The 19,896-nt window shown below is 31.6% G+C and overlaps 1 protein-coding gene across 3 annotated transcripts in view; it reads right to left on the bottom strand.

The window, feature by feature from the left end:
* MTA1-like (metastasis associated 1-like) overlaps positions 1 to 19,896 on the bottom strand; it is a 115,656-nt gene that overhangs the window by 55,982 nt on the left and 39,778 nt on the right. For all 3 annotated transcript variants that reach the window (XM_035372832.2, XM_035372830.2, XM_035372831.2), the window contains 3 exons: positions 15,423 to 15,525; positions 10,961 to 11,060; positions 346 to 534 (listed from right to left, as the gene is read on the bottom strand). In XM_035372832.2, coding sequence (XP_035228723.1) covers positions 346 to 534; positions 10,961 to 11,060; positions 15,423 to 15,525 — 392 coding nt within the window. The remainder of the gene's footprint in view (positions 1 to 345; positions 535 to 10,960; positions 11,061 to 15,422; positions 15,526 to 19,896) is intronic.

Below are 19,896 nucleotides of genomic sequence, written 5' to 3'. Positions count from 1 at the left end.
AAATTTTGCACAATTTCTTTAAATACTTAAAAATACTCATTTAAATTAATTAATTTTTAAGTAATTTTTTTTTTAGTTTTGCATTTAAAAATAAAGATAATTTATTGAAATATTGGTCAATAACTGGTATTTATGAAGGGGGGGAAGCGTACATTTCCACAATTTTATGACATTGTATAAAAGAATATAAAAGCACTTTAAATCATGCATTTTGTATTATTACAATGACCAAGAAATATTTTTAAAAAAATGATACTCAAACCAATAAAATATTGCATTATTCAACTAATGCACTTCTTCATGGGATAATTCTATTTATAAAACACACAAATAATTCAGACTTACAAAATCTTGCCTAACATCAATAAAATCTTTGCCATATTTTTCAAGAGCTTCTTCAAAAAGATTTGCTTCTGATGCAGACCATTCTTCCATTTCATCCCGACATAAAACAGGACCACCTGATGGGACTAGTGATGAAATTGCACTGGTGATATCGTAATTATGCTTGTGTAAAATGTCCATGGCATGGAACTATTTCAATAAAATATACTATATTTTCACAATAGAAAATTTCAAGTTGAAATGAATAAACAAGACAAATATAGGCTTAAATAACATATCAAAATCTCGCACGTTAAATCAATGGCTATCAAAAGAGATAACAGATTCACTTTCAGACAAATCTAAATTAAATAAGTGCATTTACACAAAATATCTGCCTCAAATTCAAACACCAAAGTCTAGAAGTTACTTGTTACAAATCATACCTTTTTTAAACAGTTTAAAATGATATTCTAGCAAGCATACTAGAGTTCTAAATTTAAATAAATAAATAAATACTTTTTAAATTACAAAAAAATAGAACCAAATATATGTAATCATGCTCACACATTAAAATGCAAATTGAATGAACATATGTAACATGCTCACACATGTGTCATCATGTGAGCATGATTACACATGATCACTCGCATGATCACATGAGTGATCATGATTACACATGATCATGTGAGCATGATTACACATGAACATATGTAATCATGCTCACACATTAAAATGCAAATTGCAACTGTTTGTTGTTTTGTTCTTACTTCGTCCGTACACATTAGTTTTGTGTATACTATGCTGCTGTGCCCAACTGCTGAAAAACAGTTTTCTCAGAAAAGGCTAAAAATTAAAAACCAGGAGATGTGGAAAAAAAAGTAGCATCTTGCCCTAGCATTGAAGTTGCTTCACACATGCGCAATAGGCATATTTTCAGCATGGTAACCTTCGTCGCTTGGCCGAAAAACATCTATGTATGTCTGGCTTGGTGATGAATTCAGATTTCTGCGTTTCGTTAGTGAAGCGTTGCGGAATGTGCAAGATTAGGTCACTTTGCGCCTAATTATGCGAGCAATTATTTGCTAGGTGCTTAAAAAAGCATACGGGGTGAGCTTTGTGCTCAAATATATGAGAATTTATTTACTGGGGACTTGAAAAGCATATAGAGAAATAGCCATTATCTTTTTTTTGCTCGTGTTGATGTTTTTGAGTTGCTTAAATTAATGTTGTAGGTTTTCGTAACATGCAATAATCAGTTAACTGTATTTTACATTTAATTCCAAATGCATTTTTGTTTGATATTTCATCTTATATTTACCATTATCATATATTTTTTTTTTTTTTAAAATTCATGCTTTCCTTAAAGGCATGTCTCATCCTAAGCAAATAACTCTTCAGTACTTTGATATAATCAATTAATTTAACCTCATTTTAAAAATTTTTTTGTTTCATATTTACATGTATCATAAAAGATCTTGGCAAATAATTCTTGAGAGCTTAACATAATTAATTAGAAAATTTAGAAATTCAACTTAGTTATGTCAGGAATGTAGATATGATTTTATCCTTTGCAATATATTACCTTCAGAATTCATCTAAAATTTCACCGCAGTAAGCTTCTCAGCAAATCCAATGTTTATTCTTATTTTTTTAATTTCTTTTTAACATTTATGACCTTTAATAATTATTATAATAAAATTAAAATGATTATATTGTATTTAAAGAACTGGGTTGATTGCTGTGGGGGTAACCAGTAGCCGGCATTCAACTTGATTACAGCACCTTGGGGACCACCAGTGATACAACCAATAGTAAAAATATATAATTAGAGTAAATATTGATACTGATAAATTTTTAAATAATACCATAGTTACTGTAATGATTTCAAGAATAATAAATTGCAGTAATGGTCTACAACACCTCGGGGATCACCGGTGATATTGACTATAAAAAATGCATTAAACATGATTATACAACATCTTCTGTAGGCAATATTTCAACACAATATACATTGCATAATAAAAAAATCATCTTGGTGCCATGGCCAAACCATGCACACAGCAGTCAAAATATTAAGAATTAGTAATTTAAAATAATATACAGTGATGAAATGTCTTGATATTGACTTTTATTTCTTTTGTAATATTTATTATGAGTTATTACAAAAATTGGAATTACATATTAATGCAAGGAATTTTTGGCCATAAATCTATAATGGAAGCTACTGGGTATTCAAAAATTACCTGTAAGCATAAATAATATATTACTAGCCTAGTATCAAGAGTTTAGTCTTCTAGATTGTGTTGCTGTGAGACTGGCCTTGTATCTGTGTTATGATTTGACTCTCCAACATTTAGTAACTGTAAGGCAGTGATTTGTAATTCTTCCTTTGTGGGTTTACACAAGTTTGTGCATTTTTTTTCTTTCTCCCTGCTTTATAGAAAATGAATGCCTCTAGGGCACATCAGTTTTTTTTTTCTTCTTTGTCACATCTTGCGATATAATGTTTTTGTTAGAAGAACCAGCAGTTTCAAGTTCAGAAAAGCTGTCATTCTGGGCAGGGACTGCATCCAGTGTCGGTTGTGTTGTGTTAACCAATCTTTTTATTGTGCCATACTCAGCATAAGTTTTTATCGAACATGTCATAGATAAAATGTTTACATTCATATTCTGAACTTTTTCCATCAGAGGTTTGAAAGTGCTAGGTGCATTTTTCCCTAATTCTGATGAAATTATATCCTGCTCGGTAGGTTTGCCATCATCATTATCAATACACAAATCACCTATTGAATCATTATGGTCATCACACTTTTTTTTTTTTATTATTTTTTCTGTACTGACATACAGAATGGATATGCTTGCACATATTCCATTTTATACTAGCATCCACACATGTACAAGTATATTTGTGAATACACACATTGGATTCAGTACAAGTAAGTTGGCAAGTACAAACATTAAATGTTTTGCTCGACCAGATAGATTTTAGAACAATTACTTGATAAAACTTCCCAATCTCTTTCATTCTGAATAACTGAATGGGCCCACCAGTGGCCGAGCGGTAAAGACGCTCAACACTGGTAGTTCGATCTGAGGTTCGAATCCCGCGAACGGGCTGGCTGCATGGGCGTTTTCGTGGTTTTCCCCATGTGTAACGTGTATACGAGCTAGTTTCCCTTAGAAAGTCCTCCACAAAGGCATCCCTCCCTTTAGGCAGATAGCCCTCGTGTGCTTTGCCATAATTGAATAATCTAATCTAATCTGAATACAATTCAGTTAGGATTACCTTGTGTTGTTTGCGTAGATTTTGTAACTTGCTGCACAGTTTACCCTTGTTCAGAATAATTATTATTTATCGATCAATTTATCTTTGATAAAATTCATTAGTATTGTTATAGACTTGTGGAGTTGTTTAACTATTTTTTCCATTAAGGTAGAGATACTTTATAGTCTTGTGCATCCTTTCTAGATGCATGATTATGTTGATGCACACAGTGTAATATGCCCATGCTGTGGCATTTCTTGCATAGACTCATGAAATACTGCCCAAAGGCATCTGTATCAGAGTCATTTAGTAATTAAGACACAATAACACGCCGAATAAATACTGATTCAGAAGTCAAACAACAAAAATCAGCGTTATATTTACAAAATTTTCACAGTAAAATTTATTAAATATAACGCCGATTTTTGTTGTTTGACTTCTGAATTATCATTTAGTAATATTTTGGTTGCTGTTTGTAACATATTTTCAAATGCCGAAATATCCCACTCTTCTAATAAAGTTTGCAGTATTTTATAAACCTTCAGTTCTTTTTCTTTACTAGTTACTTTCTTTTTAAATGTATTCGTCATGCTCTATCCACATGCCAGCTACAGAAAACCTATTTTTTGGAGCTGGCATATGGTTTGGCACCACCCGTTAAGAAAATTATTGGCAATGTCTGATGTAAATATGTCAAGCTGAATGTTTCCACATGCATTTTGAATGAATGTTTCCACATGTTTTTTTGAATACGGAAAAAAAAAAAAAAAAAAAAAAAACCAGTGCCATTACTGTTTGATTGTTTCTGCTACATATGCAGAAAACACATGGTAACCCCTGACGAAGGTTATCGAGGACCAACAGTGTGATTGATAAGTTCGAACCCATTGTTATACACTCAAAAGTCGTTAAAGTCGGGACTTCGGCGATTCCGGATTATAGATTATCAGTTTAAATCTGGTAAGATGGCATGCAGAAATTATAAAATTAAAAATATGAAACCATAATTTATGAAATAAAGAACAATTATGATCTAAAGGGTATCAAAATTTACACACACACACACACAAAAAAAAAAAGTTTAATATTCATTTGTTTACTTTATTAAACATTTCTTTCAATGTAAGTTGTTTAAGATGCTTCGTTTTTTATGTGATAATACATTCTCTTTAATTCTATAAACAGACATAATTTCTTGTTCAGTTACTAAGTTCCGCTGTTCAAGTCCTATAATTGCTGTGTCGAGAATACCGACTAATTTGTCAATCGAATTTTTTTCGCTTTCAATAACATCTGTCACTTTCTTCGCTATCGGAAGCGAATGATAATGACGAGCGTCATTATCAAAGTTATTATCACCATAATAACTTTCTGCGCATGCGCAGATGTAGATTTGAGGTCCACATTATAGATCATTCCGGATTATGGGTGTCCGAATTAACGACTTTTGACTGTATAAACCATGGGTTCCATCAACACAAACGCAGTCCTTAACCAACTTTTCTAACATGTAATACTGAGCTTCATTCATAATTATAAGAATAAAATCTTCAAGGGAAATATGTCACTTAACTGTCCGTATGGTTTATAAAAAAGCACACGAGAATTTTCTATGCCATTTCACGAAACCACGAGTCCACACTTACTGCATCATCTGTGTGTCTTACAGATGACAGATTGAATTGGTTTGGTTTGGTTTATTTAATAATAGCAAAGCACACTAGGGCTATCTGCCTAAGGGGAGGGATGCCTTCGTGGAGGAATTTCTAAGGGAAACGGTTTTGTATACACGTTACACATGGGGAAAACCATGAAAAGGCCCATGCAGCCAGCCCATTCGCAAGATTCGAACCGTACTACAAGTGTTCAGCGACTTTACCGCTCGGCCACTGGTGGGCGACAGATGGAATTGAAATTCAATATTATGTAAATTATGGCGAGTAATTAGATGCATACGTGTTTGATCTCCTGCAATAGAATTGTGAATTTTGCCTAAAATCCTTTCAAAAGGAATACCAACAGCAATCTTGGCAGCTGAATACATTCTAGTTTCCTTTGAAAGAAACATATGTCCAACATGAGTCTTTAAGTACTGAACATAGCATTTTCCATCAGTTTGAATAACTGTAATACTTGCTAGATAAAATCCATTTTTTTTACCCCTATAGTTTTAAATGTCTAATACCACTGCCTTCTGGTGTTTAACAATGACACACAAAAAAGTAGTGAGTATCTGAATTTCTTTTTTGGGCACCATGTTCGACTATAAAACTGCATTTTGTCTCGGTTTCAATGCCCTTTTTCCATACAGTAAATTCTTGCAAAGAAGGAAACTGCAAATCTTCAATTATAAGACATTTATCATGGACGTTTTTAAAATGCTTCAGCAATTCTGCATTTGTAGATATAGCACCCGTAGATTTCATCGGAATGAATACGTCTTCAAACATACAAAATTACCTTCCATACTAATGGCGCTAAATATAAGAAATCAGTAACACCTTAACTAACTTCTACATTTCAAACTTCTTATTCAGGCTTAACTTCCGCAACGTGACAATATTTAGTGGAATAACATGTCTTTGGTTGCCAATCTGATGATACATCGCCAATTCTGTATAACGGGCAGCAGCCAATAACGCCAACTAAGCTTGTCATTGCGCATGCACGAAGCAACTTCAATGTTAGGGCGAGACGCTACTGGAATAAAACAGGGACAGTTGGCAGCTATGCAACAAACACAAAGCTCAACTGGGAGACAAATACCTCCCAAGTGAAGATATCAGACAGATGGCCTGCCAGCCATATCTGAACCAGGATTGGTAAGTTTCTGTCACAGTGTGTGTGTGGGGGGGGGGAGGAACACAGAAAAATCAGATGCAAGAAATAGGTAGGTGAAAGAAATCAATTTTTGAGCTTATCTATATTATTAAATCTATAATTTATTTATATGTACCATTGTTATATTACTAATTTAGTTATTGTCGTTTTCTGTATAATTTAACTAGTCTCATTTGTATGCTTGGAATACATTTTTTTAGATATAATAGATACATATTACCAAAAAAGGTGCACACTTTTGTGCACTTGCTATAATATCTCTTTCCTATCTGTGAATTTAAAAATTTTAAAATTGAATTTCAGTTCATATTAGAACTAAAAATAGTAAAGTATTGTAATTATTTAGGAAGAGAGTAGAACGCAATATTTATTTTATTATTTTGAATGGATAAATTTGAAAAAGAAGAAAATTTTACTTAATCTTGCTGAAATTTAGTCTCAACTACATTACACATTTCATGCATAATTTCAGGAATGGCACATTTGTTTCTATAATACAGGATTTAATGTATTGCAAATCATTTGGCATCAGGGTGATGTTAAGAATTTTAGAAATGGATTTTTTTTTCAGCATGCTCAGCAAGTTTCTTCTTCTATGGCGGAAGAAATATTTATTTGGAAGAAATATTTGTAATTTAGTTGCATTTAATAAACCTGCTGTATTACTAATAAATTTAATCAGTTTAATTATATGACTATTTAACATTATTTGACCACCTCCAACAACCATCTTTGGTAATATGCATATACATACAGTACAAAGACCAAGATCCAGAATTGTTGGGACTTCAACAATACCAGATTTAAAAAAACTTGCAGATTTTAGATCACTAATTTAAATCTAGTGAGATGATATACATGCAATAATAGCAAGAAAAAGACTGAGCAGCGTGGATGGGTAATGGCTATATAGAATTCGCAGATCCATATTGAAGAGGAAGAATTCTGATTGCATAGTATGCTAATATGTTGACTTCGTAATATCTAAAAAACTTCGCAGTCGAAGCAGGTTTAATTCCATTTTTGTTTGCAACTGATATTTGTGGCCATAGTTCGCTTGGCACTCTAGTCTTGCCTATTCAAGAACATTTACATTTTTGATATTATCGCGACAGGAAGCAAAATTGCGTACAAGCACTGCACAGAAGCTAAAGTGCATAGTTATCCAATATGGAAGCACACTATGAGAAAGGTTTTCGGTTTGAGTTAAAAGTTTCAGTTCCCAATTATTACGTCATCAGCGCTGCACAGCCATGCAAAATGGAATGATCTAGAAATGATGCAGTCCAGAAACGTTATTACGATTTTTAGAACAGAGAGGGAGAATTCAAGGGTCATCGTTAGTTTAAATTATAATTTTAGTTTACATATATAAATTAAAAAAAATAGTCTTGGTTCATATTTTTTTAAGAAAGAGTGCTTTCTTTCTTTCTTTTTTCCTGAATCATTGCTGCCTGAAATTAAAACGATATTTTCCAAATTTAAAACCATATCACAGATATTCCTCATTCTGTTAATCAACTGATGACTTCAGAAGACTGTTAACACTTTATGAAATCATTTGTGTTAATCAATGTGATAATTACTTATTTATGCATAAAGCCTTAGATCTTGTGTTGATTTGCTGCTATTTGATTGGTTTGATTCTTCGTTATAATGCTTTAGCTCAAATTTTCCACAAAAGTATTTTCTTAGTAACATTATGTCAATTTTATCCCACTCCTCTTTTGAGTTATATTTTGAAGTCCATCCATTTCCTTGAATATCATTTCGCTAAGGCCATTTTAATGAATCAACGGTGCAAAAGCCCATATTAGAAGCTCTAGGTGATTTTACAGGTATTTCATTAAATAGGATACATTTTATTCTTTTTTTCCAAAATAAGCAACAGTTGACTTGCACAGTGTGACTAATCGTATTTTGATCATATGAAACTCAATTTCATTGATGTCTTTTCCAATTAGGTAGGAATTTCTTCAAAAATAGTTTCTAAAATATTCTGCTGACAACACAGTTAATTAATTTTGGCCTTGCTTGAGACTCTTTTCATTCACTATTGTAATAAAAGCCTACAATTATCACAAATTCCATTGAGAACTTATTAGAAAATTAATGAGGTATTTTCATAAGTTGAGCAATAGAAAACTAACCATTTTCTCTTATTATTACAGCTACATAAATATGTTAATGTCTCAATGAATGTTACAAATTTTCACTTATCAGCAGCTAGATTTTTTTTATATAATTTTCTATAATTCATTTTTTTCTATCCACAACATGCTCTGGCAAAAGCAAATGAACTTCAGGATTGAACACTTTTTAACTTCAAATCTTTATGAATGATTTTACTTACAATACCATTCCCTATTCCGATGGAATGGCTGTACTAACCCATGTTTGAGTAGTCTTAGAACGCAGTTTCGCAAGTCCCTCCTTTTCTTTTTTTCCCTTTTTTTAACTTTACCTTCAGTCAAATGCTGTTTTCCACTCGAATTTAATATATTACAAACACTTCTCTTTGAAATGCAATAACCTTGATTTTTACACAGCTTTATAATTTTTCTGTATGAATATTTTTCCTTGGCGAGCCACCATCTATAAATTTTAGAACCCATTTCCAAAATAAATTTCTTATTCTGCATTCCAATGAAAACAAAAACAATCACAAAATGATAATGCAAAAATTTAAACAGAAAATAATTTCTTAAAGTGCGAACAACCTTCTGTATATCACCTTCATTTCGTTTCTCATTATATTCCATTTATTGGAACATTTCACTTTTTCTTGTGATGCCGAAAACCTCTGGATTCACTGCTCTGATTATCACGATGAAATTTGGTAGCTCCCTTACATCCTGCCAAACATTTAAAAAAATATCTGTAGGCATGTCCTCTTATGATCTTGTGATGCCCCATATATCAGATTTTATATTTTACTGCAGTTTCAGTTTTTGAAGAGCAGTGTGCACAAAATTAGCATACCCATTGACAGATGTGCAATTTTAGGATAAGAGCAAAATGAAATCTATTACTTAATAAAACTATTAAATAATATACAGATTTTTAATTGATAATTTGATTGCCATTGGCCATAGTGTGATTTCACAGCCAGAAGATGTTTAAAAGTGGCATACAATAATTTCAATTGTGAAGAAAAACTTCTATGGCCCATATGCCTTTTTTCATGTTATTTTCTACATTTCTCAAGTATTATACACTTTGTAAGAAGAAAAAGAAATTCTAGTTGTTCAGAAGCCTGGACATTATATTACCCTGGATATTGGACTTCAGATTTCAGTCTCTGTACCATATGTACTTTTTTTAATTTCAGTTTGCAACAGCAATGAAATTAGAAAATCAACATATTCATTCAGAAAGAACAGAAGAGAAAAGCGATTATTAGAAAATTGAACATATTAGATCATCAACATAATGTAAATGAATAATAATTGTACTATCATTTTCAGCAGATTTTTAGAGAAACACTGTTTTGCATTTTATTCCTGAAAAAATGAAAAATTTATTTTCAAATACGTTAAACTTTTATTAGTAAATTTATCTCATTTAAGAATCCTAAGGGAGCATTATATTTCATATCTTTCAGTTTTCCCATTTCTTCTGTTTCTTTCCACTTTTTTTCCACTGACCTGGAAGAAACCCAATCCTGATCTGAACCCAACTGAACATGCCAGCGATATCTGGAACAGCAACAGCAATTTGCCAACTTCCCCCTAGAACCATACAGAAGCTGAGAATGGCTTTGGATGTAGGAATGAGTGCAGTTAGCTTCCACAAGGGCTCGATGTTTGTTTCATGAAGAATATATGATTTGCTGCACAACCTGCTGTGTCTATTAAAAGTGACTATACTCCCATTAGCTTCAATTTAGTTGACAACTTGCAAAACCAGTTTTAAATATTTCTGCTTTCATAAAGGATAAAAAATGAGCATGTTAATTGGAAAATAATAATATACATTTATGAAAGCAAAGCATTTTCATGAGTTAATTTGGACTTCACATTAAATTAAATGATTTTATAAATTCAGTTCAGAGTTTATTACAGAATTAAGTAATGATACATTTTTAATACATCTTAAAGTATGTGAATATAAAATTTGGTACTTTCTGATTATTTGCCCATTGAAAAGTGAATTAAGAATTTGCTGGTGATTAATATTTGCTAAGTTAATATGCAAATGGCAACATAGATTTTCAAAGTGATGATACAATAAAAATTCCACCCAAAAGCAGCCAGTCAGCAAAAATTTTAAAAAGCAAGAAATACTGGTAATAATACACTTATCTTCTTTAAGAAATCTTTCCTTTTTGTGCTTTTGTTCTTGTTTGCACACTGCAATCTGTTTTCGCTTTTAAAAAATAATCAGAGAATTGCACAGACATGGCATAATACAACTTTAGCGATACTGCTTTTACTCATGAGTACATTTTCATGATTTTTCAGTGGTGCAGATAATCAGAAAATAAGGAACATTTTTACAGTATGATAACAAAATATATGTAATTACCAGAGTTATATCTCGCGATGCAGCTGCAGCACTCATATGAAGGCTAGGCTGTTTAACAGAACTTGAGCAATCTAGAGCTCTAGCGAAAGTACCCACAGAGCTAGAAAAAGAGACATATAGCAAATGTTAAGAAAAATGTTCATATAGTGTAGCTCATATTCAAACATTCATGGTCATACACACAATTCCTATTTTAACTCTTTATTTATATTTTAACTTTAATAGCTTTATGATTATCATTATTTATCAGAAGACATAGGATAGATGCGACAAAATTATAATCTATAATTATAAATACATGAATAATTTTACACATATCAAAGTTAAACAATTTTTGGATTTTCTTATGACAATTAGGTTTTAACTTCTCACTGCCATCCATGTCGGATCCCAGGAAAACAGTCAGCCTCTCCTTACTCCTTCCTCCCCCCCAAATGTACTTTTCATTCTTGAAAGAAGTGTTTTGTCTGGCAAGTTTTTGTAAAATAATACTTTTGAATGATAAGCTGTGTCTTACCTTCAGTCTTTTCAACCATTCATTAGTAGCTTAAAAGTGTTCTTCTATGAGTTTAGCTGCAACTTGAAGAACTTTTTCCTTCAAATTTTAAGTCGAAAATCGCCATATTTTGGATTTTCGTCTACTTTATTCAGGTGATTAGAGCTTTCTTGATTTTTTTCATAGGAAGACATTTGGTGACTTTTTTTTTTAAACTATTATCACTATCTATGGTGTCTTTTGATGATAAAAGGCCATTTAATGATGCTTGAAGAATTACAAGAGCTTTTGGAAAGGTAACTTTTAAATGATTTGATTTTTAAAAGCATCAGTAATTTTTTTTCCTGAAAATGTGAGCATTTCATGCTTTCCTAAATTCTAAAGAAAGCTACAAGTATTCAAGATTCCATTTTCAAACTAGAAAAGTCCAGAAATAACTCAGAGAAACTTTGGGTGGAACACATGTACCAAGAATTGCACATGTCTATTTTCCCATAAATGCCGAAGGAACATGGTTCCCAGTTATTGTGTGAATGAATGGGAGAAGGAACGGACACTGACAATGCACTGTAAGACCCATTCTTCCTGAGGCTGAAATGATTTTATCCTCTAAACTGGACAAAAAGAAACTTATCTTGCGTCTAAAAACTTACATGAGTATGATTCTTCTAAGATAAAGGTTTATCAATTTTTTGTATCATTATTTTCCTATTCAATTGGTCTGGACTTTGCAAAACTGGTGGTTTAAGTGGGGTGATGGTTTCATTATGTTTATAACTTATTTTGACTGTAAAAAAGAAATTAATTTTATTATTGAAGTTATTTAGCCTTTTCCGTGTTTAGTCTATCAAATACGGTCGAGAACGCTGCATGGTTATATGTCTGCCAGGATTATTTCCCTTTGTAATATTGAGTATTAGTAACACTAAATGGTGGTCTGAAGTGAGACTGTGCTTAACATTAAGTCCCATTGGTGCAGCAGTGTGTAAGATCAAGTAAATCTGAATATCCGCTGAAGGATGGTATTTAAATTCACCAGAAGCATGCACAGCAATAGGTGATTTAGAACGAAGTGTCATAAAATAAGTTCATTATGTTTAACCCAATTATGTATGCTTTGTGCTTATTTCTCCACCAAGTATAACAGTGCTGTTACCAGAATGGATGTTCTTTAGAATACTTGTACAGAGTTTATTACATGGCAGATTATAGAAAGGACAGAAAAAGGTGCTTATAAATTTTGGTAAAATTAGTGACACTTTAAGTAAGTTCGAAACCAAAGCTACTTTCTTCACCGATTAAGCATGATTGGAACAAGTTGTGGATATATGCAGCTACTCCGCCACTACAATGAGACAGTCTACCACAATGGTAACATATGTAGTTTGCAATATTAATGCTACTTTTGAGTTGCAGCATGAGTTTGTGTTCTTAAAGTATGTCAACATCATAATCCTGTAGAAAATGCAAAAGTTTAGTTTTTTTTTTTTTTTTTTTTTTTTTTTTTGTATGATGTTGCAGGCATTCCACATCATTAAACCACTGACTGGCATGACTGGCTTTATCCGGTCATGAGATTTTTTGCCATCTGGTACACATTAAATTAAAATTTAAGATATTTTGCTTTCTTACTTTCTTTAATACTGTCATCTTAATGAATATAAGTTTATAAAAATAGAGATTAAAATAAGTAATTACACAAATTTATCTAATAAATGGTGTTAAATGGAAGTCTTCACATAACAGATCAAAAACCCATGTCGCCCAATGGTTTAAACCTGACAAAGTGAAAAGGGTGCTTATCCATGAATTTGGTTATCACTATTAATTTTGTCAGGTAGTTTGAGTGTAGTTTTAAAGAGCTGAGCAATTCCATAATGCCAGATGTTTTGATTAGAAGTATGACTGACTTCAGATCTTTAAGAACGGACTTCTGTAAGTATGAAAGGAGTAAATCCCTTTCTAGTAGAACCCACTTGTGCATAAGATTTATTCATAAGTACTCTACTTGCATAAGAGGCCCCTCAACTTTAACAGCAGAGAATTTTTCACACCTGTGAAAATTCAAAGTATGTTGCATGAAACAGCACAAGTAGGATGGGGGTTGATCCTTATTTTTACTAGGGACACTGATAACAGAAGTGATTTTCTCCACAGTGAACAAACACATCTTGGTTCATAGTTACATTCTGTTTGGGTGTGGTAGAACTCCTGACATCGACAGCAGTGTAGGGATCCTGGTCTTCCACAGTATGCTTCTATTTTTTTACTTTCATGTCATTGATATATATTTCATTTAAGATATTCTTCGAATTGTCATTTTTCATGAGAATTACCAGGAATATCGGGAGTTTGACGACGTCTCCATTTTTTCTTCTGGTCATCCGATGAACTGCATGCCATGTCTTTCAGATTTAAGTTTGTCTGCTGTATCCTTGGTTTCAGTACTTAGGGGTCAGGCTAAGACCACTCGGAGAGGTATCAATGTTACCTGCATCTGGAATTTGCTCATTTTCAGGCTGCTGTGAAGGTTTCGCACATGGTAATTGGCTTTTGTGACATTCATTAGACTTCTTTTTAGTGTCGCAGGCAGTTTTGATTGCTATGTATGGCCTCAGGTTGTCATCATCAAAACTGGAATCAAGTATCAAAATGACCTTGTATTTATTTGCAATAATATATGTCATAAGCTGGATTTGGGCTTATTGCTTGCTTCCTTCTTTGAGAGGCTTCACTTGATGTTGGATTTTCTTCAATGCTGTTCCATTCAACTCAAAAAAGAAACAACGATTCTTCAAGGTCTCTGTTCTCCTGGTCTGTAAGAGAAATTTTTCTCATGCATGTTTCTTTCAGCTGCTGTATGTAGCTTTGAAAAAATTCTAATGCTCTTTACATGGTTAAAGGCCACTTATGACATGCTGTGAACTCAAACGTTCTGCATGCCAGCATTTTAAAAGCAACGGAGAAAGCGAACACAAAAGCAAAAATCAGAATAAAACCAAACAGCCTACTGTTACAGTGTCTGATCATTGACTCTCCAAACTAACTCTGACCATTTTCTGTGCCCATCTTGGCATTTTGTTTTTATAAGATTGTGAGCCTCCATTTTTTAAAAATTTTTTCTTTATATAGATAAATCCTGACATTTGGATATATATTTTGCTGTCTTTTTAACATTAATTTTAACTTACATTGCTAATATGTGTGAAGACCAAAATATTTCAACTGCTGCATTCCAACTTACATTCTGCATGCTCATATATAGCCAGTATATTTACATTGGCAATGAAGAGCGGTTTTGAAATTTAACTAAAAACTTCTGTAAACATTTTTCTTCCTTGAACTAACAAATTTATATTCAGTAATGTTCCTTAAGAACAAAAAAGTTGCTTTGAAAGTAATTCCATTTGTAAACATGCATTCCCTCATAAAAATTCTCAATGCTTTTTATGAAGAGTTCTTTATCTCCTCAAATTGCAGTACTTTTCTCTTTACATAACTTTTTGTATGTAATTATACTTAACAAATTTAGAAATTTTACATTTAAAAAATTTTGATTAAATTCTTAACATGTGTATTAGTTGTCTAGATAAAACAGAAAAATTAGACCAGAATAAATGCACAAAACATGACCTTAAAATTCCCAAAATTTACCAATCAGAATATCTCTCAGTCCCAAAGGGGTAAAAATTACCAAAATTCTCCTATATGTGTATATATACAAATCACAGCCTTTTACAACATTTTAAAATGGAGGAGTGAATAACAGTCATCTTATTTTCAAGCAAACACCACAGTATTGTACTCACACAGCTAAATTATTGAGATGTATGAATTACATCACAACTGCATTTTTAAATACTGAGAGCAGAATAGCAATTTATGAAAATAAGATATAGACAAATTTATATATTATTATTAATAACAACAGAATTTTATAATGAAAGATCAAGAAAACACATTTACCGACAAATGATGAGAAACTGATCTATTTGCCGATCAGTTAAATTATGATTTGGTGTATATACTAAATCTTCCAGCTCCTCAGATTTTCTAGGATCCTCAGCACCTATATTTCAAATGGAATATACTTAAGTCAAAAATGGAAGTTTATAAGTAATGTCTACTTTGCAATTAAAATATATATATATATATATATATATATATAATACAAAAGAGTGGCTGTTAAGTTAATAAGACTAGGCTTCTATGAAACAAAAGTTGTATTATTCAATATCTAAAATTAAAATTATTTTTCTTTAGAAAATTGCATAAAAAATCATATTTGAAAAAAATCATTTCCTAAATTAGCTTCAAATTGTTTAAATTGGTTGAATATTGTAAAATATCTACAATATAATAAAATACCTATTCAGCTACTAAAGAAAAGAAAGTGTATTATACACATACACCCAAACAAAATACCTATGAATAATGAATGTATAAAGACTACAGTAATGATTCAATGTGATAAGACCGCATATGCCATTGCAACCTAAGAAAAGTATTATTGTCAAATCTTGAAAATTCTCGATTGCCAGTCAAAAAGCAAAGTAACCAAATGTTGTTTGGAAGATTTGCAGTTTGCAGTTCATTAGTTAAGTATGGAAAAGCCCATGAAGGTTATTTGCCAAAAAGGAAGAAATGCAATCATCAAGGATTTTCTAACATAAATTGGCTCATATTCCCACATGTAATGTGAAAGCTACAAACAAAATTCATGCAGCAAAAATTATTTGAATATGAAGATTGATAAATTTAAGGTATCCAATACATAATGGGATATAAAAGCTGTGTGCCTAACTGTGCATAAAATATAATGAAAATATGCTGTTTACCCCCATTTATCTAGTAGAAAGTCCTAGATCCAGACCAGCCGGATTCTGAACTTTTCTGAATATTAGATCATCAGTTTAAATTAAGTATGATGACATTTAGAAATTATAAAATTCAAAATATGAAATAGTGGCTTTGAATAATGAATATGAAATAATAAAACATTTATGACATTAAGGGAATCAAAATTTAAAAAAAAAAAAAAAAAAAAAATCTGAAAGGTTTCAGATTGTAAATTACATTGAAAAACATTGGTGATATTGTATTTATTTATTACCACTTCTCCATATTTCTTTACAAATTCTAATAATTGGAAAATTTTGTCCCAACATCTGAAAACCTTCAAATTTGTGGCTCTTGTCATAATGCTTAGCCATCATCTGCTAAACACTACTGGCAATGTATCATGAGATTAGCAACTAAAGACATACCATTCTGCTCAATTTTCTCTTACTTATACAGTCAAAAACCATTAATCCGACTTTGGGACTTCGGCGATTCTGGATTATCGATTTTTCCGGTTTATAGATCATCAGTTTAAATCTCGTAAGATGGCATGCAGAAATTCTAAAATTAAAAATATGAAACCGTAATTTATGAAATAAAGAACAATTATGATCTAAAGGGTATCAAAATTTACAAAAAAAAAAAAAAAAAGCTTAATATTTATTTGTTTACTTTATTAAACATTTCTTTCAAGTTGTTGTTTAAGTTGTAAGTTGTTTATAAGTTGTTTAAGTTGCTTCGTTTTATGTGATAATATTTTCTCTTTAATTCTATAAACAGACATAATTTCTTGTTCAGTTACTAAGTTCCACTGTTCAATAATTGCTGTGTCGAGAATACCGACTAATTTGTCAATCGAATTTTTTTCGTTTTCACTAACCTCTCTCTCACATTCTTCATGTCTTTATCCATTTTTTGCAGCAATTCCACTTTTGTTTGTTGGACATCAAAACATACTTTCGTTTTGTAGATCCTTTGGAAGTTCCAGCATCGGAAATTCTATTTGACATAATCGAAAGTTCAAGTTTACTTTTATAAAATTGCTCTTACAGTCTGCAAAAAATAATAAGCGGGATCCAATTCGAAGATTAAGGAACAACGCAATCATTAACATTAACTGAAATAGATAATTCCGTTATACATTAAACGCGCAGGCGAAAATGTATTCTGCACTTGCGCACACGCATATGTGCAGTAGTCAAGGTCTTATGCGCACACGTAAAACGCCTGTGCGCATGTGCCAACGCGGCGCATGCGCAGAATGTTTTCAGCTTTGAGGTCCGGATTATAGATCATTCCGTATTATGGGTGTCCGAATTAACGACTTTTGACTGTATTTCCATGTTGACACAGTTAAGCCTGAATTATATTAGTTTGGTTATTTATCATATTTATGCTATTTCTCCCAAATGCTTAAAGCTAATTTCTCTTACTTATATTCCATGTTGACACAGTTACGCCTGAATTATATTAGTTTGGTTATTTATCATATTTACGCTATTTCTCCCAAATGCTTAAGGCTAATCTGAGCCCCAAATAATTAATTCCCTGGCATACTCAAGGCTTATCCAGGGCCAAAGCAAGACATTTTGCAGTTTGGTGTAGTCTCTACAAATCCTGAATTTCTTAAAAATTTTGCAGCTCCTAAATTTTTCCACCTAGTGCCTTCCATAAATTTTAAAGGTTCTGCCATCCTTTAATTTTTTGGCTTAATGCTTTTCTAAATTCTAAATGTTTTGATGTGATATTCTACTGATGATCAGCATATCAATATAATAAAGTCAAAAATGGATGTCTGATTAGGGGCAAACATATTGTTAATTTTTCAGATTTTATTTGTAAATCCTCAATAAATGATAACTTCTCACCAAACCAGGACTGGACAAAAAAGAATTATATGATCTTCCCTAAGTGGGGGCAAAATGCAAGAAATTTAGACAATAATCCAAAACACTCTTGCGATCAGCACATTATTCAGTAATTCAAATGTTCCAAGATCAATTGGCAATAATGGCATGGTTAATTTTTAAGATTCCTCTGAAGACTTCTTGCAGTTTCATTCAGTTCAGTTTCAATTTTTTTAAAATTTCCTCAATAGATGTTGGCTGGTATATCACAAACAGCAGACATTTAATGTTCTATGAAACTTTTTAAACATTTAGCATTGCTGCAGTGCAGCATAATTCCAGAATCTCTTTGGGATTTTTTTAAGAGAACAATTATTATTATAAGGCTTGTTTTATAGATACATCAAAAATAGAATGAATATTACAAACATGTAGCAAGATCCAATTGCTAACTTTTTCTTCATTAAATACAATATTCATAGCAATTCCCAAATATAATGATATAAATTGGCCATTATATTTATGAATTAATAATTTTGCTAACTCAAGTGCAATAACCATACCTGCCAACCTCTAAAGATAAAAATTCAGAAGAACACGAAGAATTAATATCATGCTTTGATATTAAAAAAATAACAATTTATACAAATAAAAAGAAAATTGTACTTACATTAGTAAATCTCAATTAAGTAGTAACTAAATTTATTAGGGAACATAAAACAAGAGCTTAATGTTACACACACACAAAAAAAAAAAAATATTGCAATGAATTTAGAGTGCATTTTTTGGCTTTAGCCAAAAATTCTTTGGAAAATTTCCTGTCATAACAATTAGTTTCCTCATAACATTTAGCAATTAAAATGTTTTCTAGAGTTTTTGGTGAAACTGAAGAACGAAACATAGTTTTGTTTTTCTTTACAACACTGAAGACTCTCTCGCACTCAGCATTATTGTGTGGAATTACGAGAATAGCACATAAAACTCTTGCTAGTCTATCATATTTTGGTGTTCCATCAGCTCTTTTTATTCTTTTTAAGTTACCAACGAGGACATCAAGTCTATCTTCTCCAGAACTGGCAAAGTCTTCAAACTGTGCAGCAGAAAATTGGTTCTGTAGTTCATCTAAAGCATCATTATGGCATTCATTTTCTTTAATTGTTAACAAAAATGGAAATTTATCAATAAAAAAACGAATCTTTTCAAAAGATGAATTTTCAATTTGTTTCAAATTTGCCACTTCAGCATTTAAAAGAACTTCACTTTGCAAAGGAAACTTCCTTACAATGTAATCACAGGCTGAGGAAAAGTACTTTCTAACACATTGAAAAAATTCTTTTTTCTCATGATCTTTCAAAGAATTTACAAGTTCCCTGGTTTGATTTCCAAGTATAAGATCATTGTCATCCTTTTGATTTGCCAAACTATTATAGGCAACACGAATCAACACACTGTTTTTCACAATGAACGGTTTTACAAACTTAGTATAAAATTCTTTCAAAAGATCATTAAGAAAAATTCTACAATTTCGACAAAAATCACTAAAAACACTTGAAAAAGGAAAAAAATCGTAAAAGTTAGCAGGTATGAATAACCCAATAAATACATATCTCATTCAATAGTCGATATCTTCATTTTGAAATTCTCTATATTTTTCATAAACTATCTTATAACCTTCAAACTACTATTTTCTTTTTTTGCCATTCTTTGTAAAATTTAAATATGTGTAAGCAATAAGTATTTCCTGTGAAAAA

This window comes from Stegodyphus dumicola, chromosome 12 (assembly GCF_044657685.1).
Source record: "Stegodyphus dumicola isolate Sdum_Otavi_A_Nest chromosome 12, ASM4465768v1".
Classification (NCBI taxonomy): Eukaryota; Metazoa; Arthropoda; class Arachnida; order Araneae; family Eresidae; genus Stegodyphus; species Stegodyphus dumicola.
Note: the sequence above shows the minus strand (reverse complement) of the source record. Positions and strands in the feature narration are given on the sequence as shown.